At 60.9% G+C, this 20,952-nt stretch overlaps 2 protein-coding genes across 9 annotated transcripts; one reads left to right on the top strand and one right to left on the bottom strand.

The window, feature by feature from the left end:
• Positions 1–44: 44 nt before the first annotated feature.
• On the top strand, positions 45–10,371 carry RNF166 (ring finger protein 166). 5 transcript variants are annotated; one of them, XM_077986737.1, is made up of 7 exons: positions 45–282; positions 5,144–5,300; positions 6,828–6,940; positions 7,475–7,589; positions 7,998–8,105; positions 8,783–8,875; positions 8,950–10,371. In XM_077986737.1, exons 1-7 carry the CDS (start codon positions 128–130, stop codon positions 9,013–9,015), a joined length of 807 nt encoding a protein of 268 aa, XP_077842863.1. In that variant the 5' UTR covers positions 45–127; the 3' UTR covers positions 9,016–10,371. The 5 variants fall into 5 exon arrangements, with proteins under 5 accessions (XP_077842863.1, XP_028696935.1, XP_077842866.1 ...); XM_077986738.1 differs by lacking the exon at positions 45–282 and adding an exon at positions 3,528–3,667; XM_028841102.2 differs by lacking the exon at positions 8,783–8,875.
• Positions 2,239–16,448, bottom strand: LOC144338178 (uncharacterized). 4 transcript variants are annotated; one of them, XM_077986744.1, is made up of 3 exons: positions 16,221–16,448; positions 6,014–6,165; positions 2,239–4,347 (listed from the first exon to the last, which is right to left on the bottom strand). In XM_077986744.1, the coding sequence occupies exons 1-3, from the start codon at positions 16,239–16,241 to the stop codon at positions 4,116–4,118; spliced, it is 405 nt and encodes a 134-aa protein (XP_077842870.1). In that variant the 5' UTR covers positions 16,242–16,448; the 3' UTR covers positions 2,239–4,115. The 4 variants fall into 4 exon arrangements, with proteins under 4 accessions (XP_077842870.1, XP_077842869.1, XP_077842872.1 ...); XM_077986743.1 differs by lacking the exon at positions 16,221–16,448 and adding an exon at positions 13,549–13,734; XM_077986746.1 differs by lacking the exon at positions 16,221–16,448 and adding an exon at positions 8,673–8,936.
• Between the last annotated feature and the right edge of the window lie 4,504 nt (positions 16,449–20,952).

Genomic DNA, 20,952 nt, shown 5'->3' with positions numbered 1-20,952 from the left:
ACGGCCGCGAAGCGCGGCTGGGGGCGGCGCCCTCCGATGACGTCAGCGCGGCGCAGTAACGGCCGTGACGAGCGGGCCGGGCCAGGCCAGGACAGCGGGAGGCGGTCGGCGCGGGCCTGGCCCCGGGATGGCGATGTTCCGCAGCCTGGTGGCCTCGGCTCAGCAGCGGCAGCCACCGGCCGGGCCGGCGGGCGGCGACAGCGGCCTGGAGGCGCAGTACACCTGCCCCATCTGCCTGGAGGTCTATCACCGGCCCGTGGCCATCGGCAGCTGCGGCCACACGTGAGCGCGCCCGCCCGGGGGCCGCGGGGAGGGGGCCGTGCCCCGCCGCGGGAGGGGTCGCGAGGCCGGCGGCCGTCCCGGTGCAGCCCCGGACTGGGCGCGCGGGGCCTCGGGTCGCGTGGGGTCCAGGTTCCCCTGTGCGGCGCCGCCGCTGCCGTTCTGGGCGCATTCATCCTCCGCCCAACCTCCTTCGCGCCAGCCGCAGGCGCCGGTGCGACTGCTGCTTCGGTTCACGGGGCGACCTGCGGCCCTGCCCAACCCTGGGGTCCCCGGGGACTGCGGCGGGCGCTCGGGTACTCAGAGGGCAGCAGGTGCCACCGCTCCGCTAGTGGTGGTGGATTTGGGCTTGTGGGGCTGGAATGGGCAGCTGTAAATAAATGACTTGTGGCTTTTGCTATCAACTCTTGTTCGGACCCGCTGTCTGCCTGTTTTGACTACAGAGGAAAGGAGTTTCCTAAAGTTTAGAGGGGCTTGTTTGGAGTCTGATGTTCTTATGTTTTGTTTGAAGGAGAACTTGGGTCACACCGATCACTGAGTAGCCAGGCAGGCTGGTCCACAGAGGAGTAGACCCTAACCACCTTGCTGGGGTTTCCAGCTGCGCCAGGGCTCACAGCCGGCTCCTCTAGGGTGTTTCAGGAACAGAAACTCGAGGACGTGGCTCTCCTAGTGGAGAGCTGTGTTCAAGTATTCTGGAACTGCCAGCCCCGTTGGGAGGAAGCCGAGATCAGAGTGTCTGCTCTCTCCTAAGTGCTGAATAATACAGCTCTTGAGCACAATTAGCAGTGGCAGGGTACAGAGAGAGCAGGAGGGCTTCCCCGCAGACATCCAAGCTGCTGAGGTGGTGGAGTGGAGGGGGGTGCACCCAGGCTGGTAGGAGGCTCTTGAACATTTTGCAAGCAAAGGCAGCTGACTTCAGAGGCTCCTGGTACAGAGTAAGCTGGGACTGCTAGGTGGGTGTGTGCTGGTCACCCACGGAGGTGGCTGGGCCAGTGTCAGGATGCAGAGCTGCCTTCATTACCTGTGTCAGGCGGCACAGGCGCCTGCCCACGCTGGGACAGCTCTACCTACTTCTCTTGTGAGGCTGCTAAAGGCTCTGCCCCTGCTCCTCCATCTCACTTAGCTGTGACATTTTGGTGGGGCAGTCTCTGAACGGGTTTTTTTTTTTTTTTTTTGAGAGAGTCTTGCCCTTGTCACCCAGGCTGGAGCGCAGTGGCACCATCTCGGCTCACCACAACCTCCACCTCCTGGGTTCAAGTGATCCTTCTGCCGCAGCCTCCTGAGTAGCTGGGATTACAGGCACCCGCCACCATGCCTGGCTAATTGTTGTATTTTTAGTAGACATGGGGTTTCACCATGTTGGCCAGGCTGGTTTCGAACTCCTGACCTCTGGTGACCTGCCCACCTCAGCCTCCCAAAGTGCTGGGATGACAGGCGTGAGCCACCGCGCCTGGTGGGACTTCCTTCTTGGGAGCAGGTAGTACCGGGTGTTTGAAGGTGCCTTCTGCACTTTCTCATCTGTTACTGAGCACTGAGGCTTGACTTAGGCCTCGTTTTAGAAAAGCCTCCCGTAGGCTTTGGGTGTCGACACCTTCACCCTGCTGTGGCTGCCCACGGCACCTCCACTTTCCTAGCCTGCACAAACTGGTATTTGCCCTTTGCAAATACGTCTTTTCCTAAAATGTGGTTTCCGTAACACAGAATCCAGAACTCCATGGAATTTGGAGCATCTTTCCTACAAACTCCCCTCCCCCACGCTTCTCTTGGTAGAATGATAACCTTCCTAGTCTCACTGCAAGAGCTTTTCACACAGCCTTTGCCTTTCAAAGATTTTTCTCCCCGACTTTTCCTACTGGCTTTTGTTTTCTGGCTGTTCTCTCTCTGCTTCTAACTTTCTGTTTCTTGTTGGTGTTGCTAAGGCATGCATGCAAATGACCACAGAAAGTTTAAAGGCTCTTCGGGTTCCCTTCGGAAGTCTGTTGTTGGTCTGGTTCTGTCCCCTCTGCAAGCCCCCCAACCAGAGCAGCTTCCTCCTCCAGGGTAGATCTCTCATGGCAAGAGTATCCCAGTGTGGGGGCGTGCACCCTGCTCTAGCCCTCGGGCAGGAGTTCCCCTGGGGCCCAGCAGGAGCTGTTGTCATTCAGGGGACAGTCCTAGCAGTGAGCCATCTCTGTAACCAGAAGCCTGTGGGCCAGGACACGCATGATCATGAACCTGTCTGGAAGGGCTGTGAGAGCAGCCTCCACCCGTGCAAGACAGCTCTGGGGCTTGCTGAGGGTGCTGGCCTGCCAGCCAGGCAGATCCCTAAAGCACGGGCCGTCCTAGCTCTTCAGCTCGTGCAGCGGCCAGTGTAGGAGACACATCAGCAGCCGGGTGTCTGCTGGGAGGGCCAGTGCGTGATCGCCCCTCCCTTTGCAAGGCTGTCGACACCCCCACACCCATCGCCCTCAGCCACTTCCTTCAGCGGAGAAGCTGCTCAGCACAAGCCCCTGGGTGGGTGCAGACAGGAACTTCCTGTGGGGGAGGCGGGCACTGCTCCCGGCTGCTGGCTCTCTGAACACCAGGCTGGCCGTCACTGGAAACTAGGCTGATAGTGCATCCACCGTGCGGGTGCCTCGTTCTGCCTCCTGCTCCTTGGGCCCAGCTGCCCTGGGTTCCCTCTTGTGTCTTCCCTGAGTCCTTCTGGGGAGGACGAGGCTGTCTTCCTCCCAGCCAACCTTCTGGGCACCTTTCCTGTCTTCCCAAGCTCTGCCCGGGACCCTTTCCTTCCCCTCAGCCCGTGGCCGTGCTGTGCAGCCGAGACTCCCCTGGTCTCTGACAGCTCGGGGTTCACTTGGGAGGTGCACCGTCCAGTCGTTTCCAGTGTGTTTGCAATTATGCAACAATCAATGCAATTCTAGAAGATTCTTTCCACCCCAGAAAGAAACCCAGGGCCCTCCCCCTCGCCTGCCAACCACTCCTCTGCTTTCTGGTCACTGGGTTTGTCTCTGCTGGACGTTGAGTGTGAGTGGACTCCTACGACACGGGTGGGCCGTGCTTGCTGTCTGCCCTGCACTGTTTTCCAGGCCTCCTAGTGCGTGGCGCCTCTTCCTAGCCGAACGCCCTTTCCGTGCGTGTGCATGCCACACTTTGTCTCTTCACGCGTTTACCGACGGGCACCTGGGCTGTTTCCACTTCTCCCTGCCTGAGTATGGGGGTCTCCCTGAGGCCTCCCCATGTGGTCCATCTTGCCAACACCTTCCTCCCGTGATCAGGCGAAGTAGGCGGACCCCCTGGCTGGAATCCAGGGGTCAGTGCCAGGGATGACCCTGGAAATACCTGCTGGGGCGCCTGGTGTGGGTGTCTCCTCCGCAGACCTGCCGGGGCGCCTGGTGAGGCTTCGGGTAAGGTGAGCAACCTCTTTGCAGGAAAAGGCTTGTTCACTTTCTGACAGGTCTCAAGCGGAGTCCCACTTTCTTTCACACAAAGTTTAATGTGGGAGCCGCCAGCTAGGTGGTGGCTCCGTGCGAATCCAGTGGTGGGAAAGAGGGCCTGGGGGACAGCAGGAGGGACTTAAGATGCCCACTTGGCCGCCTTTGCCTGAGGTCCTCAGCCTTCCTCCTTGCAGGAAGGACCTTTTCTTGAGAGGGATGAGGAAATCTCTTGACAGCAAAGAGGACTCTGGCCCTGAATTCAACTGAGTCGTTTGTGAACTCAGGGCCTGCCCACAGCCCCTCTGTCCAGTGGGGCTCCTGCACCAGCCCTGCACGCCCCCTGTCCTGCAGCCTTCCTGGGGCTGAGGGGCTCCGCCTCAGTTCCAGCTCCTTGCCGCAGCTCAGCTGTCCCCATTGTGCTCCTCACGAGGCCGGATATGGCTGCCCTGGTATTAAGCTCCTTCTCTGTGCCTGCGCTGGAGGCTTTCGCGCCTGGTGCTCCCGCTGGCTGGTGGTGCTCCCGCTGGCTGGTGGTGCTCCCGCTGGCTGGTGGTGCTCCCGCTGGCTGGTGGTGCTCCCGCTGGCTGGTGGTGCTCCCGCTGGCTGGTGGTGCTCCCGCTGGCTGGTGGTCCTCCCCTCCAAGGGGTGTGTGCATCTGCAGAGTGGGAGGCTGTTATAGATACCAGCAGGAGGGTGTGTGAGCCCAAGGAAGCCCCTGCTGCCGGAGCCTGGAGTGCACATGGGGCTGCGGGACTCTCAGTCTGTCCTCACGATGTGGTGTCTCCAGGGGCAGTGCCGAGAGTCAGGGCCCATGGGAGCCTCAGGTGCCTCAACGGTGCCCAGGACCCGAGCCTCCACCTAGGTGGAGCAGGACCCCCTCCTGCCTGCGAAGCTGTCCCAAGCCTGGTGACTGCCACCCACCCTCAGGGTGTGCTGCCACTTGGCTGGCTTTGGCCCTTCCCTGTCCAATGCGTCTAGAGCCCCTGGGGCCTGGCAGTTTCCTTTCCCACAATTGTTTGAGGTTTTATCCTCCAGAGGGTGGAACTGGGGGAGTTTCCAGAGTTCCCGGGCTGTCCCTGTGCCCTGCAGCCCACCCAGTTGCTGCCATGTGAGGGTAAACCTGGTAGGCCAAGCGCGAGGCTCCTGCCTATGGGAGCTCCTCTGGCCCACGTGTGGGGACAGCCATAGCCACGGCTCTGCCCCTAGCCAGAAAACCACAGGGCCCTACTGTCAGGAAGGACCGGGGCCACCCTTTAGGCAGATGGGTCCCGTCCAGCTGGTGGGCCTTGGACATAGGAGTGACCATTTCCAGAGACGGCGATAGCAGTAGGGGGAGCTGCCCCTGTGGACCCCACAAATGCTGGGTCCTAAGAAGGGCCCCGAGAGAGGCCTGCGGTGCGGTTCGGGAGACCCCAGCGGCGGGCTGGCACTCAGGCCCTTGTGCCCTGCAGGTTCTGCGGGGAGTGCCTCCAGCCCTGCCTGCAGGTGCCGTCCCCACTGTGCCCACTCTGCCGCCTGCCCTTCGACCCCAAGAAGGTGGACAAGGCCACCCACGTGGAGAAGCAGCTCTCGTCCTACAAAGCGCCCTGTCGAGGCTGCAACAAAAAGGTACCCGCCTGCTCGGGCCATCCTGGAGCCGGGGGTCACTCGATGGGCAGCCTCAGCCCACGGGTTCCACAGAGGGCGGGGGCCGGGGCCATCTCTCTTTCCTGTTGACTAATCACAGTCTCTGCTTCTGCACCAGGAAGCCGGCCCCGGCGCCTCCCTCCCCTCCCCTCCCGTTTTCATCTCTCACTTCCCGTGGTGACAGCTGGGGGGGCCAGCCCGATGGGGGCAGCACTGTCAGAGCCGCCTAGCCCGGGCCAGGGGAACCCATGTGGGTTGTGGCCAGGGTAGGGACTAGGGACCTGAGCTGAAACCTTCCCAATGCAGCCTTCCCCTGCCAGCCGATACTGGGGACAGTGCTGGGGGCTGCAAGGTCACAAGGGCGATAGGCAGAGTCAAGGACATCTAAGGGCCGAGCACCCTCCAGCTGCCAGGAGTGCCAGAGCTGGGCTGATGGGCACTGACACACCCACATCAGAGCAGCCTAAGGGCCTGCAGCTTGTCATAGGCCTTGTTGGCCCCCATCTCCATCCTGTCCTGGAGCCTGGCCCACACCCATGGCCCTCCCTGGCACATCCACTTCAGGGTGGAGAGGGCCCAGCTAGTGCCCCTTTCTTTCAGTGGCTTCCATAGGACTGAGCAGCTAGAATTGATTTTGCATTTGCATTTCCCGACATTGCCACATCTCAGGTTAATAAGTTCTATGAAGCACTCACACTGGTACGTGGCCCCTCGGTGGTTTGTCCTCGAGGTCAAAGGTCCAGATGTCCAGGGGCTGCCCCGGACTCCAGAGTGGTGCCGCTGAGCAGGCTGTGGCCTCGGGTGCTTGGGCAGCTCCCGTCTCTCCCATGCTCAGAGTTCCTCTCTCCTGGGCAGACAGAAAGGATCAGAATGGGTCACATGCAGAGCGGCCTCCCCCACACCACAGCGGCACGGTTCTCTAATCTGTCTTCAGATGTGACTGTCTCCCAGCACCTTGCTGGGATGTGGCGCGTCCCTTGGAGTCCAGCAGCCCTGGGCAGAGTTGGGTGCTAGGCTTGTGTCCAGGAGGATCTCAGGCACCTGCGGTCTTGTGACCTATTGCCCTGGACAGTGAGTGTGCTGTGGGTGGAGGATGGCGCCCTGCCCCCATGGAAGCATCCCCGGCTTGCCCCTCAGTCCCACAGAGCATCTGTCCCCAGCCTGGGGCATTTCTGAGTGGCCTCCACCTGGCCTCTTCCTTTTTCTGGAGCAAGTATTTGAACTCCCGTAGGCGCCAGAGGTCTCCTTGCCTGTTTCCCACCACCCTTCTCCAGCCAGGTTTCTGCCCTCAGCCAGATCATCCTGCAGTGATTTGCTTTTGGCCATGGAGTGGTGGCTGCCCATTGCCTGTGATTGTTTTAGCAGCAGAAGGGACCGGATCCCTCTGCTGCTGGCGACACAGACACTTGCTTACAGTTCTCTGGTCCTGGACACCTGAGGTCTCAGCCTCCCCAGGACGGCCCTTCCAGATTCTCAGGACCGCCTTGCCCTCCCTGCCCTGTCTCCTAGGTGACCCTGGCAAAGATGAGAATCCACATTTCGTCCTGCCTAAAGGTCCAGGAGCAGATGGCCAACTGCCCCAAGTTCGTCCCCGTGGTGCCCACATCCCAGCCTATCCCCAGGTAGGCGCCCTGCAGTACAGGGGAGAGGAACCATCCTCAGCGGTTTCCTCGTTCTGGGAGCAAGTGCAGCGCCCCATCCCAGAGAGGCTTGGGGAGTCACCCGGGGCCGGGTCTACTCTGGGGAAGTAGACCCCCTTTGCCACCCTGCAGGAAGGCACCTGTGCTGCCCTCCCTGGCATACCCACCAGGCCCCCTGAGGTAGGGACACCTAAGGTGTGGGGAGCAAGAGGAGGGCACAGGCCAGGCCCACACATCACCTCCCAGCAGGTGGATGGGCCGAGAGATGGTTCCTCCCAGGGCAGCACCAGCAGCGTCTCTGCCGTTTGGCTGGCCTAGTTGTGTGGGGTGGACGAGGGTCCTGGGTGTGTCCTCAGGAGGCCACGGTGTGCAGAGGCACAGGGGGCACCCAGCCATTGCCACGCTCCTGCAGCCTACAGAGGGCAGGCCTGGGGCCACACCTGTGTTTGAGAGAAGCGGGGAGGCAGGGCCCCTAGACCCCTAGCCGTGCCACTCACTCTACCCCTGCCCTGCCAGCAACATCCCCAACAGGTCCACCTTCGCCTGCCCGTACTGCGGCGCCCGCAACCTGGACCAGCAGGAGCTGGTGAAGCACTGTGTGGAAAGCCACCGCAGCGACCCCAACCGCGTGGTGAGCGGCGCCCGCCCCGAGAGACGCTTGCACGAGGGGAGGCCTGTGGGGGATGGCGCCTGCCTCGAGAGACGCTTGCGCGAGGGGAGGCCTGTGGGGGACAGTGCCAGGCCCAGGAGCCTGCTCCCAGCGAGTCCGGGGGTGCCCAGGCCACAAAGCCTCCTGGGACCCAGGGTGGGGACTTGGCTGCCCCAGCAGCACCTGCTGGAAACCAGGGAGTGTCCGTAAGTCCTTCAGGGTGACGCACACTGAATAACTCAGTTGTCACCAGGGCACATGCCTCCAGGTCTGGGGTGCCTTCCCAGGCTGAGGCAGCACTGGCAGGGCTCAGGGGAGGGCCCCCAGTCCCACTGCGGCCACCGCGCCTCTCCCCGGTCCAGCTCGGCTTGACCCCAGTGCCTGTTCCAGGTGTGCCCCATCTGCTCAGCAATGCCCTGGGGGGACCCCAGCTACAAGAGCGCCAACTTCCTGCAGCACCTGCTTCACCGACACAAGTTCTCCTATGACACCTTTGTGGTAGGCGTCCCGCCGCACTGTCCTCCCCCACCTCCTCCTCCCTCATTCACCCTCCTCCTGCTCAGGCCCCTCGCCAGCCTCAGGGTCCGCAGGGTTCAGAGGAAGCCAGAAACAGAAGCCTCGTTTCAGGTGACCACATTCCCCGGGTTTTGTGGGGGTTGCCTGCAGATGGGGAGTGATGGCAGCTGAGTTCGAGTGGCCACTAGAGGGTGCCCAGGCCTCTCAGGGATGTGGACCACACACCCGCGAGGGTGAGCCAGGCTTCCTTCTGGAAGCTTTCTGGAGAGAGGTGGAAGGACTTCCATCAACATTGAACACTCCAGCCCTGTCTCCCTTTCCTACTCGCCGCGGGTCAGGCACGCACCTGGCCCCCAGGCCTGCAGACACTCGCACAAACTCTTTACTCCTGGTGCGGCCCCTACCCTGCCCAACCCTGTTCATTCCTGGCCCTGGCTAACAGTCCTGGCGATGGCTGTCACTCCCCCTGCCAGCCGTCCAGGACCCACGCTCCACCTGCCTGAGAATGCAAATTGTTAGAGGTCAGGGAGCCCTGGCCGGCCTGCTCACCTCGGAAACCCCAGGGCTTAGAGTCCGAGCTGAACCAGCAGCCGTCCGAGTGCCCGCCTACCCAGCGGGTGATGGTCACGCCTTCTAGTCAGCACCTTCTCACCCCCCAGGAGGACTGTGCAGGCCCCATGCCGGTGGGAACAACAGAGCTGGGTCCTTCCTGTGTCCTGCTGGAGGGAGGCAGGAGGGGTGGACACGCCTGTGTGGGTAATGGGCAGAGGGGACCTCTCCTTCCTGTCCCCCTCAAGCCCGGTGCGTCTCTCCTTCCTGTTTCCAGGACTACAGCATTGATGAGGAGGCCGCCTTCCAGGCCGCCCTGGCCCTGTCTCTCTCAGAGAACTGAAGGGAAGCGCAGCCACCCGCCTGCATCTGGGGTCAGGGATGTCCCCGCTTGAGGGACAGGCCTGGGCTCCTGTGTCGCACCTGGCACCTGCTCGGGAGCACGCCCCACCGGACCAGGAGGAACCTGCACCTGCGCAGGACGGGAGCCGGGGCCAAGCCTCTGGGCCTGAAGACGGACCAGCTGCTGAGGCTGCCAGAGCAGGGCCGCCTGGTCCCACCGGCGTCGCTGGGTTCTTCGGTGCTTCTGGCCGAGCAGGCGGCCTCCTTGGGCAGGGCTGGCCACTGGGACCTGGAGCCGCCGCTGTGTCTTCAAAGCCATGATGCCCTCTCGTGGGAAGAAGGGACCGGCGGCGCGTGAGCCATGCTCTGCAGTCGAGCCGGAGGAGCCCAGGCTGCCACCCTGCCCAGCCCGACCCGCTTCCACCTTGCGCATTTGGTACTGGCTTTTGTGATACTTAGGAATCCTGGCATCTTTTCTATATTATCCAGTGTGATAATCTTTTCACGTTTTATAGAGCAAAGACAGAACAGTTACTCTTCATATTGCAATATCTGTGTTTGACTAGGAATAATAGTATTTTTATGGAATATTTACAAAATTATATTTTTTAAAAAAAAAATCAAAACAAGCATTGGGGGATTGGGGCAAGGAGGGAAGGAGCAGTGGGGCAGCTGCCAGAGCTCAGGCGAGCCGTGGCGTCTGCCCGGGGCCACCCACTGTGTGTCTGGGTCCTTGAGGTTTGTGCGTTTCTCTTTGATGACTAGGAAGAAATCCCAGCATCCCAGCCACAGGCTGTGGCCGCTCCCAGCAGAGGCAGGGCCGGCAGAGCAGGGGCCTCCTCCACCCAGAGTCCTGGCCTTGGCCCCCTGTCACCTTCAAAGCTGACTATGCCCCGCTGCGGGAGGGGACGGCACCCAGCGGTGGCAGAGCTTGGCCTGGGCAGGGACCCGCTTGGCGGGCTGAGCAACACGTCAACACTCTTTTCTGTTCTTGGCATTAATTATTGCTGTCTTTTTTTTTTTTTTTTGAGACGGAGTCTCGCTCTGTCACCCAGGCTGGAGTGCAGTGGCCGGATCTCAGCTCACTGCAAGCTCCGCCTCCCGGGTTCACGCCATTCTCCAGCCTCAGCCTCCCGAGTAGCTGGGACTACAGGCACCCGCCACCTCGCCCGGCTAGTTTTTTGTATTTCTTAATAGAGACGGGGTTTCACCGAGTTAGCCAGGATGGTCTCGATCTCCTGACCTCGTGATCCGCCCGTCTCGGCCTCCCAAAGTGCTGGGATTACAGGCTTGAGCCACCGCACCCGGCCTTATTGCTGTCTTTTTAAAAAAAGTTTAAATAAAATGTCTCAGAGCATCTCCAGCAGCCTCGACTGGGTTTTATGCTCCACGTGTGGAATCACCAGCTGTGTCTGTGTTGGAGGTCGCCTGTGTCCTCCCCAGACCCCTCATGCTGGGGGTGCAGCCTGCAGCCCGTGTGTACCCGGGGCCCGAGCCTCACTCAGCCATGGAGGGTCCCACAGAGCCATTTAGACATGGGCACTGGCCCTCCTCCCTCTGAGAGGACCACCTGGTTCCTGCACCCGCAGGGCTGCTGGGGTTCGGACTCCTAGGCTGACCTTCTTTTTCTTAGAGGTGGGGTCACACTCTGTCACCCAGGCTGGAGTGCAGTGGTGCGGCTCGCCACAGCCTCTGTCTCCTGGGCTCAAGTGATCCGCTCGCCCTGACCTCCTGTGTCACTGGGACCACAGGTGTGCACCACCTCAGCGACCCCTGGATTGGCTTCTGAGCATACTGAGGGTTACGCCAACTGCCTGTAGCTCTCTGAGGGGTCACTGTCGGGGCCATGGGATCCTCTGTTCTCCAGTCTCCCAGGGCCTCAGGCCAACAAGGATCACCTGCTTGCCAGCCCCACGGCGGCTGTGGCCATCATAGACCAGTCACTGTTTCCTGCCTTCTCCCTGCCCCTCTCAGTTAAGGAGTGTTTCCATCCTCTGTTCTGGATTGTTTACTTGCAGGGCAGGTGGCTGTCCTCACCCTGAAGGCCACGGCTTGGGCTGGACACACAGGAGCCTCTACCAGTTGTCACTTAAGGGGAGACGCTTACCCCCTAGGGAGCAGGGCTGACTTCCGATTGCCCTCGCCAAGGGCCACTGGAGTCCCCACCTCCCCTTCTTACTACTCTTCGACCCCTGATGACATGATCCTGTGTCTGGGAGGCCCTCACCAGGCAGCACCAAACTCCAGGGAACAGCAGAGCCACCTGCCAGCCTGCCCTTCCCTGTGGCCTTCCAGAAGGAGGCTTGAGACACAGTGTCCCCTGGAGCCATGTGGGCCTCTGACTGGTGCCCCGTGAGGCCGACAGTCCCGGCCATGTGTTCACCACCTGGCCACTGGCCAAGCCTGTCTCACCCCTTGGGCAGCCCACCCGCCACCCGCCTCCCAGCAGGAGCAGCGATGGGGGCAGCGCTCCACATCCAAGCCTGCTCCACATCTGACCGTAGGGTGACACGGAGCCGTCACGAGGGCATGACCCTGGGTGCCCAGGAAGCCTGGAGACAGCTCTGGGCCCTGTCTGGGCAGGCCGTGGCCTCAACAGCAGCCCTCGGGGAGGTGACGCCTGAGTCTCTGCGCCTCACCTGGGGAGGACAAAGCACCTTCAAATCACTGAGCGGCTTCTCGCCGCCTCGGGGAAGGGAGAGGAGCCAGCATGTTGTGGGAGGCGTGGACGGGCTGGGGCTGGGAACTGCCTGGCCTCCCTTGCTCTGCTCTGCCCCAGGCCTCCAATTCCATGGCAGGTGCCTCAGGGGGCAAATCCCGACTTGGGCCGGTCTGAGGCCCCCTACTCTGTGTCACCCTCAGCTCTGAGGCCCCCTCTTGGCTCCGCACTGTGACCACTGTGCTGGGGACTCAGCAAGGCCGGGGCAGGCACTGGGCCCAGGGTGGGCAGGAGAAAGACTCCCCGGGGTCCCACTGGCGCTCATGCTATGGATAGGAGCGGTTTTAACAGACTGTGGCCTCTGAAAGGGACCAAAGCCTGTCCCTGTGTGCTTGTCCCGCTGGCCTCAGACGATGCGACTGCCCTCCCTCCCTCCCTGAACCGCAGCCACAAGCCTCCTACAAGCCAGCAGTGCCCAGAGTGAGGGGACGGAGTGGAGCCCGGACAAGGAGCCATCGCCGTCACCTTTGGCCTGCTCCAGTGTCAAACACTGGGCCACCTCCAAACTCAGCCCCGCCGAGCACCCACTCCCAAGCACTGGGCTACTTGCGAATGCCGAGGAAGCGGAACCCTGTCCCCTCCCGGTTGAACCAAGGCCTCCCACTGCTGCCGCTCCCAGGGGGCTGTCAGAGGAAGCCCAGGACCCCCTCCTCAGGACGCCCTGTCCCTGCACACGATTCTGGAGGGAGCAGGCCTGTCCCCTCCAGGTCCCCTCATGGAGGCCACAGGAGAGCTGAGAGCCACAGGCCAGCGTCTGGGTGAAGATGCGGCCTCAGCTTTCCTCATGGGCCTGGCCGCCTCTCTGGTGACCTGGTGTCTGGGAGGGTCTGCCCAGGGGAGGACTTCAGAATGAACCCCAGCAAAGTGGGGAACTCAGGTCTGTTGGAGCTCAGCAGACCCTGCCATGGCGGGAGGAGGCCTCAGGCACGGAGCAAGACCCCTGCTCCATTGTTCTTGTTAACAAAGCCCTGGGTAGAGCCAAATGTCTGCACCCCGATACCGTGGGGGCTGTCTCAGTGACAGTGGGGAGGCCGGGACCCCTCCTACAGCCACATGAGGAAAGTGGGCCGAAGCCCCTCACGTCGGGGGTTGGGGGCGTGCACGGAGCTGGAGCCAGAGGGCCGCCCGCTCCGACCACATGGGCCGTGGCGGCTCGGATGTGGACCCACTGCTCTTAGGCAGAGTCCTGGAAGCCTGGGTCTCCCTCCCACCCTGGAGTATACCAGGGCCTGGCGGCAAGGCACAAAGCCAGATGGGGCTCACCCTGGAGGAGCTGGGGCTCCTGCCCCGTGGGGTCCAGGCCCGTCGCAGACTTGCAGCAGCACGCCCTCGGTTTCACGTTATGTAACAGCGTGGGGAGCATGAACCCTGCTCCCCAGAAAGCGCCTCCAGGTCCCAGGGACCAGGGAACTTCTCCATTAGAAAGGGGTCAGGTGGGGGCCGGGCGCGGTGGCTCACGCCTGTAATCCCAGCACTTTGGGAGGCCGAGGCGGGCGGATCACAAGGTCAGGAGATCGAGACCACGGTGAAACCCCGTCTCTACTAAAAATACAAAAAATTAGCCGGGCGCGGTTGTGGGCGCCTGTGGTCCCAGCTACTCGGGAGGCTGAGGCACGAGAATGGCGTGAACCCGGGAGGCGGAGCTTGCAGTGAGCCGAGATCGCGCCACTGCACTCCAGCCTGGGCTGGGCGACAGAGCGAGACTCCGTCTCAAAAAAAAAAAAAAAAAAAAAAAAAATAGAAAGGGGTCAGGTGGGAATGGCGATCCCCCGGCCCCAGGCTGGGCCCCCAAGAAACTGCCAGTAATTCTTATACCTGGGTCTCAGGAGCCACAAACAGCATTTTGGGCACTCGGAGACGGCGGCAGCAGGGTGTGGTTCGCAAGACTCAGCCCAGGCCTTTCCAGAACTGCAGGTGTGCGCAGGGGGGCGGGGGGCTGCCTCCAATAAGGGTCTCCCAGCTGCAGCTGCTCTACCCTGGGACCCGCACACCTACCGCAGCAGCCTCACCCTCCCAGGATCCTCTGGGTGCATCTGGGTGGTGCCTTAGGATTCCTCTAAATTGGGGCCACCTGGTTTTAGGCTCCTGAGGCCCTCGGGAAGGAGGCAGAAGCGTCAGCTCCTGTTTCATAGATGAAAAGAGATATTCGGAAAACCTGCCCCAAATCCCCTGCTAACAAGAGGCAAACCGGGCTGATATTCCACTGTGTGGCCCAGCCCAGGGAACCTACTTGGCAGCCCATCTGGAAAACCCAGAGGCCTCCATGGGAGACCCCTAACCCTCTGCCTAGGATGTGATGCAGGGAGGAAGAAGGTGGGGAGGGAGGACGCCCTCAGCTACAGGCAGCCTCCTCCAATCCAAAACACCTGGGAGGACCCGGCCCCGTCGAGGGGTGGCCTGAAAACGCCGTCTCCCGTATTGCTGCCTCTGCCGCCCCTCCTATAACCACATCCCCAGGATTCTCTGCTTTCTCAACTCACTCTAGGAAAAAGAGGCCTAAATTCACTCAGCAAGGCATCACAAAGTCAAAGGCACTTTAACAAAAATAGCCTAAGGAATGCATCTCTAACAGTGGGCTCTGGGCAGAAGTAGAGATACTTTTTTTTTTTTTTTTTTTTTTTGAGACGGAGTCTCGCTCTGTCGCCCAAGCTGGAGTGCAGTGGCCGGATCTCAGCTCACTGCAAGCTCCGCCTCCCGGGTTCACGCCATTCTCCTGCCTCAGCCTCCCGAGTAGCTGGGACTACAGGCGCCTGCCACCTTGCCCGGCTATTTTTTTGTATTTTTTTAGTAGAGACGGGGTTTCACCGTGTTAGCCAGGATGGTCTTGATCTCCTGACCTCGTGATCCGCCCGTCTCGGCCTCCCTAAGTGCTGGGATTACAGGCTTGAGCCACCGCGCCCGGCCTGAGATACTTTTGAGAAGGAGTCTCCCAGGTTCAAGCAATTCCCCTGCCTCAGCCTCTCGAGTAGCTGGGATTACAGGCACGCGCCATCACGCCTGGCTAATTTTTGTATCTTGAGTAGAGAAGGGGTTCCACCACGTTGGCCAGGCTGGTCTTGAACTCCTGACCTCAAGTGATCCACCTGGCTCGGCCTCCCAAAGTGCTGGGATTACAGGCGTGAGCCACTGCACCCAACCGGAGATACATTTTTGCAGGGCAAGGGGAGACTCCACATGGCATCCACTCAGAGCCCAGGCCTCAGCGGGTAGAAGCCTGGCTGGAAGCCGACCGGCCCCTCTGACGTGCAGTCCTGGTCTTGGCCACGGTTTGGGCTCTTCCAGCAGAGGGTGGCAGGCTGAACCTGGAGCCAGTGCGACCCCCGCAGAGTCCGCCATGTGAGCTTCCCAGAGCCTCTGGAGAGGAGCGGCTGTGGCGCCAGCCCCGGAAAATGGGAGTGGCACCCACGCAGTGCTTTTCTCGGAACCCTCAGTGCACCTGCTGTGGGTATGCAGGGACTGGGGTGTGGTCGGCACGGACAGCAGTGGCCTGTTCCCACAAGTCCCTCGAATCAGGGGTGAGCCAGGGCCTGAGGCCTCGTCCCGGTCCGGACTATGGGTCTCCTGGGCTGCTGCATCAAGGGGTCACAACCTGGGGCGCCGAACACAACAGGAGTCTGAGTGTCTCCAGCTCAGGAGGAAATCCAGCACCTAGGTGTGGACGGGCTGTGCCATGGGGCGGGGGCGGGGACCAGGGGTGGCCGCAGCGGCCTGGTGCTTCTTGGCTGGCAGGGGCATCGCTCCTGTGGTCAACACACAACTCCTCTGCACCCGCACGTCACCCTCCCCCCCGCACCAGTCCTTGGATTAGGGCCCACCCTAATGACCTGACCTTGACTTGATGGCACCTGTGAAGACTCTATTTTCAATAAGGCCCCATGCCCAGAGGTGGGGGGACCCCACCATCTTTTAGGGGGCAAAGTTCAGTCCATGGTGCCATCCGTCAGTGCACTGTCGATACTGTCCCTGGCATTTCTGGAGGCACTGGGGCTCCAAGGACCCTGCTGATGTGGTAACCCAGGGTGCAGGCCACAGAGAAAGCACTTCACATTGTGGAACCCGCTGCTGGCCTGCATCTGGAAGGGATGCTAAGTCCCTCTCCCCCAGGGGCCGCCTCTCCCATGTCTCCCACCCAGGTGCCCCTGTCCCAGGCCCACCCCTGTTCACAGGAGCCCTGGACAGTGCTCATCCGGGTCCCAGGCGTGATGCGGCCCCAGCCCCTTGCCCGGCAGGCATTGTTCCCTTTGTGGCTCGATGAGAGAAGACACTCAGCGGGCTGAGTTCCTCCTTCCCTCAGCCGCAGAGTGTGGCCCCACAGCCTCCCCACCGCCTGCCGCCAGGAAGGTGTCAGCTCCCTCACACGGCAGGTGGGAAGCTCACAGGACCCTGGCAGAGAGCAGGCGGCTGAGCTGGAACCGAGCTCAGGTATCCAACTCTGCAGGACCATGCTGGGGACCCCACAGATCCTTCTCCTGGTGCCCGGGACTTACCCGCTGATGCCCAGCCTCCATGTCACCTCAGAGCAGCTACTGCGACTTCCCACACACGTACGCCCACAGACACACGCATGAACACGGCCACGGCCTGCAGACTCACATGCACGCTGCCTCGCTGCTTGATGGCTCAATTCTCACCTCATCTGCCCCACGCCCAAGGGCCCCTCGGCACCGGTCACCCCCGGCCTGTGTCACTCCCCGGCCTGTGCCGAGGCTTTGTATAGTGTCATGTGTCTTATAGGTGGTGTAGGTAGGGACTGTTCTAACAGGCAGCACGGCCAAGCCTGCAGCCTGGGCACCAGGAGGACACCACGCTCAACCGCCCATGCCAGTGGCCAGAGATGGGCATTTAGGGGCGTCTCTCCCACCCAGGAGCCTGGGCTCCCCGTGCTCCCTGCACTTCCTCTAATCAGACCATTCAGGCATTTGACCGTGAACTGCACTGACCACTCCCCATTCCCTGTGCGTACGGCTGGTTGCCACACGCTCTCTCTTCTTTCTGCCGGACCCTTCACTTCTGCCTCATGGGATCTGGGGGTGGAGGATGGCCCTCCCCACTCCCGGCGCCCTCCCTGCCCAGGATCTGTGAGTAGTAACTCTTTGAACGTGTTTCCTATTGTGGTGGGGACTGAATTTGCACCTTCCACAAGGAAGAACCAGGGGCTGCCCAGGCTGGGTTTTCTCAGGCATGTGGGGGACACAGGGCAGGCCCCAGCACCAGAGCGATGGTCAGGCAGGCATAACCTGGACGTGAATCAGACAGGAGCCATGGGACGTCTGCCAGTGTAAGCAAGTTTCCTGGAGGGACTCCTGGTTGCAGGTCAGACAACTAGGCATCAGGCCATGTGCCAGGCAAAAGACACATCCCGGGAAAGGCACACGGCAAATACCACGTCCATCCCCTTCATCTCCCAAGAGCACAGGGCTGCCTGCCAGCCACCTGGCACTGGCACTGAAAGGCAGTTTCACTGGGGGCTCTGAAAACAACCACGTCTGCCTCTCAGGACCCCCATATCACACAGGATGTGTCCATTGAACCCCAGCTTAAGAATCACCCTTCCTGGCCAGGTGCGGTGGCTTATGTAATCCCAGCACTTTGGGAGGCTGAGGCGGGTGGATCACCTGAAGTCAGGAGTTGGAGACCAGCCTGGTCAACATGGTGAAACCGCGTCTCTATTAAAAATACAAAAATTAGCCAGGCGTGTTGGCACATGCCTGTAATCCCAGCTGCTTGGGAGGCTGTGGCAGGAAAATCGTTTGAACCCAGGAGGTGGAGGTTGCAGTGAACCAAGATCGCACCACTGCACTCCAGCCTGGGCAACAGAGTGAGACTCTGTCTCAAAAAAAAAAAAAAAAAAGAACCACCTTCCCTTCTCAGACGGTGGTGTGAGCAGCCATAAACAGTAGTGAGTTCCCCTTCACAGAGGGTGACCAAGCACACAGTGGCGCCTAGTCTGGCTGGACGTTGAGATTTCAAGCATTGGGTTCACGTTTCCATGGGCCCATGACCTTGGGCCGCATGGGATTGTCCCGAGTCAGGATGTCTGCCTCGAGGAACTGCCTCTGCTCCTACAGGAGGGGCCGTCTCTCTGAGTCTGAGGACAACCAAGGCCCAGCTGCCAGGCTGTCCTTTGGGGGCCTGGGTCTTCACCTGAGTGTCTCCACTCGAGACAGACAGGGCCTACGTGCCCCCAGAGCATGGGCAGGGCCTGTAAAAAGGCCACGCTGTCTGCAAGCTCCTGCTTCTCTTCCATCCAGTTCAACAAGCCCTGCTAAACCCCCAGCATGCACCTGACCCCAGGCGGGCATTGTGCAGGTAGCAAGGGCTGAGCCCCTCCTGGTCTAGCTCTCAAGGACCATGTTCTAACTCGGAGTCAGGGTTTCCAAGGTTTGGGTCATAAAGCCCTATCAGTAAAAAACAAGCAGTGGCTCCCGCCTGTCATCCCAGCACTTTGGGAGGCCGAGGTGGGCGGATCACTTGAGATCAGGAGTTCAAGACCAGCCCGACCAACCTGGTGAAACCCCGTCTCTCCTAAAAATACAAAAATTAGCCAGGCGTGGTGGTGCACACCTATAATCCCAGCTACTTGGGAGGCTGAGGCAGGAGAATCGCTTGAACCTGGGAGGCGGAGGTTGGAGTGAGACTCCATCTCAGAATAACAGTCAATGGTGACAGAGATGTCTACCTGGATGGATACCTGTGTGCACATCTCCAGGCACTGTGGTTACATTCACTGTAAAACCAGAAAAGCAGGAAGACATACGCATAGGAAGGATGAAAATGTCAATATAAATGGAACTGTAACCATTTCTGCCCTGACCAGCAGTTCCTGGGGTGGGTTCCCCACTGGAAAACCGCTCCTGGGTGTCTGATGGAGGCAGATGGGAGGGGCCAGGCTGCCGGACCCAGCACAAGTCATCATCCCAATGTTCTAGATGTCCAGGGAAGGGGGCGAGGACCTGGATCACCTGCTGCAGTTCAGGGGGCGGCTCTAGCAGGCCGTGGGCCGTGGGTTTCCCACCGCATGGGGCGCGTAAGTTTAACCCCCAGAGCCAAGCTGCCAGCACTGAGGAACGGCGGACACAGAAGGGATGGAGACGGCCGCCCTCACCCGACCCCCACCCCGAGGCTGCACATGTGGGAAGGGGACACTGATGTTTCCCTCTGTGGGGCCGTCTTGGGTCCAGCCTGGACACCGCCCTGTGTGTCACAGCTGAAGAGTGAGTCTGCAGCCGCCTTGAGTGTCCCTGGGGGGCAAGTGGTTGTGGCAGCCCTAGGACCCTACCCCAAAGGTGCTCACAGGCCCTCTGGGGCGTTTCCAGGGTGAGATCAGCCATTCTCCACAGGAGAGCTACAGCAGCCCTGAATAACACGAGGCTCTAGCTGGGATTAGGATAAGCTTGTTGGGGCTTGGCGGGTGGCCACACAATGGGTAGGTGGGCGGGGAGGGACGGTGTGGGTGGAGGCTTGGCTCAGGTATCTGCAAGCCTTATCTGTGTCTGCGAGGGGGAGAGAGAAGGAAGGGAGGCTATAAATAGAAACCTTTCCAGGCGAGGAACAGGTGAATAAGCAGAAGGCAGGCATGTGTCCTCTGAAATCCACACTCCCGGCAGGGTGGTGCCAGGCTGAGGTTGCAGGAGAGGCGGGCACCTTCTTCCAGGGGCACCCCCACCTGTCCTTCCACTCCCCCTTACCAAGTGGCAGACGAGTTGGAATGTGGTTGGGTCCCAATCCCACTGCATCCTAACCTCCTATGGCCTTGGTCTTTTTTTTTTTTTTTTTTTTAATTTTTTGAGACAGGGTCTTGCTCTGTTGTCCAGACCAGAGTGCAGTGGGGTGATCATAGCCCATTGCAGCCTCCACCTCCTGAGGCTACTGCAACAAGCGATCCTCTCTCCTCAGCCTTCTGAGTAGCTGGGACTGAAGATGGGTGTTGCCACGCCTGGCTAATTAAAACAATTTTTTTTTTTTGTAGAGACGGGGTCTCATCTTGTTTTTCAGGCTGGTCTCAAACTCCTGGGTTCAAGCAGTCTCTCGTCTCAGCCTCCCACAGTGCTGGGATTACAGGCGTGAACTGCCGAGCCCAGCCTCACAGCCTTGGTTTTTTTCATTGGAAAAGCGGGGCTGATACTATCCCAGATTTTCATATCCTGGATGTGGGATGTGGGACGTGGGACGCTGCTGTGGCATGGCCCTCCTCCCTGCTGTCTCTCCCTCAGAGCTTCCATGGACTCACCACCCACCACCTTCCCCACCCCCGGCCCACAGAGGGCAAAGGGTACCCAGTTCTGAGGTGGGAGCCCTGCTGGGGAGGCAGGCCGGCGGCACAGCCATGGACACCCTGTGTGCATGCCAGCCCAGAGATGGCCCCACCTAGCCCCCAGCATTATGAAATGTCCACGTCGAAAGAGACCCAGACACTGGACACAGCGGCTCCCAGCTCTTTATGGCCCGGAGGGTTCTACAGGACCACAAAGGAGGGAAACGGCTTGCCCAGGTCACACGTGCAGCTGTTGCAGAATTCATGTGATTAGCCAGTTTTATTACACTTCCCATAACCATGTCTGACCCCCTGGGAATTCCAGAATCGCAGGCCAAGTCCTCTGTACCCCCAAAAAAGAGCTTTCTGGAGGCACTCGGCAAACTCCTAAAGGGCTGTCTCCAGCGGGGGAGGCTTCGGAGACTGCAGTCCACCCAGAAAGGGCCACTGTCCCCAGGCCACCGGTCCCTGGCCTGTTCCAGGGCACTGACCCTGGGCCGCCACTGGGGCTGGTCAGTGGGGTCAGCTTCGGACTTCCTGGGCTCTGCCCATCAATCCTGCCGTGTGCGTTTGCAGAAGGGATGGGGAGGCGAGGCCGTGGAGAGGGCGTCATGCCCCGGAGCAAGGGTTTTCCGAGAACTAGGCTCGGCAGACGCTTCCACGCTGTGTGCACTGGAGCCCAGTTCGGTTTCCACTCAGCTTTGAACTCTGCCCTTTCATTCACGGCGAGTGGGCGGCCAGGCCCGAGGGGTCGGTGTGTGACTCGGCGGCGCGCGCGCCAGAGAAGTCCCGTGGGGAGGACACCGGTGGCCACGCGCGCCCCGCCCCGCCCCGCCCCGCCCCGCCCCGCCCCGCCCCGCCCGCGCACCGCCCCGCCCGCGCACCTGTCCTGGGCGTGTTGCCCGCGGCCCCGCCCCGCCCTCAGCTCCGCCCCCGTGGCCCCGCCCCACTCGCGCCGGGCGCTG

This window comes from Macaca mulatta, chromosome 20 (genome assembly GCF_049350105.2).
Source record: "Macaca mulatta isolate MMU2019108-1 chromosome 20, T2T-MMU8v2.0, whole genome shotgun sequence".
NCBI lineage: Eukaryota > Metazoa > Chordata > Mammalia > Primates > Cercopithecidae > Macaca > Macaca mulatta.
Note: the sequence above shows the minus strand (reverse complement) of the source record. Positions and strands in the feature narration are given on the sequence as shown.

What these genes read in the sequence shown, in the direction of transcription:
- RNF166 (XM_077986737.1), top strand. Translation starts at nt 128, where the DNA reads ATGGCGATGTTCCGCAGCCTGGTGGCCTCGGCTCAGCAGCGGCAGCCA. An exon ending in GTCGAGGCTGCAACAAAAAG is followed by an intron (nt 5,301 to 6,827) that starts GTACCCGCCTGC and finishes CCTGTCTCCTAG; the next exon opens with GTGACCCTGGCAAAGATGAG. An exon ending in GCAGCGACCCCAACCGCGTG is followed by an intron (nt 7,590 to 7,997) that starts GTGAGCGGCGCC and finishes TGCCTGTTCCAG; the next exon opens with GTGTGCCCCATCTGCTCAGC.
- LOC144338178 (XM_077986743.1), bottom strand. Translation starts at nt 13,575, where the DNA reads ATGCTGTTTGTGGCTCCTGAGACCCAG. An exon ending in TTGTGGCTCCTGAGACCCAG is followed by an intron (nt 6,166 to 13,548) that starts GTATAAGAATTA and finishes CTGTCTGCCCAG; the next exon opens with GAGAGAGGAACTCTGAGCAT. An exon ending in CCGAGGGGCCACGTACCAGT is followed by an intron (nt 4,348 to 6,013) that starts GTGAGTGCTTCA and finishes CCCACTCTGCAG; the next exon opens with ATGCACACACCCCTTGGAGG.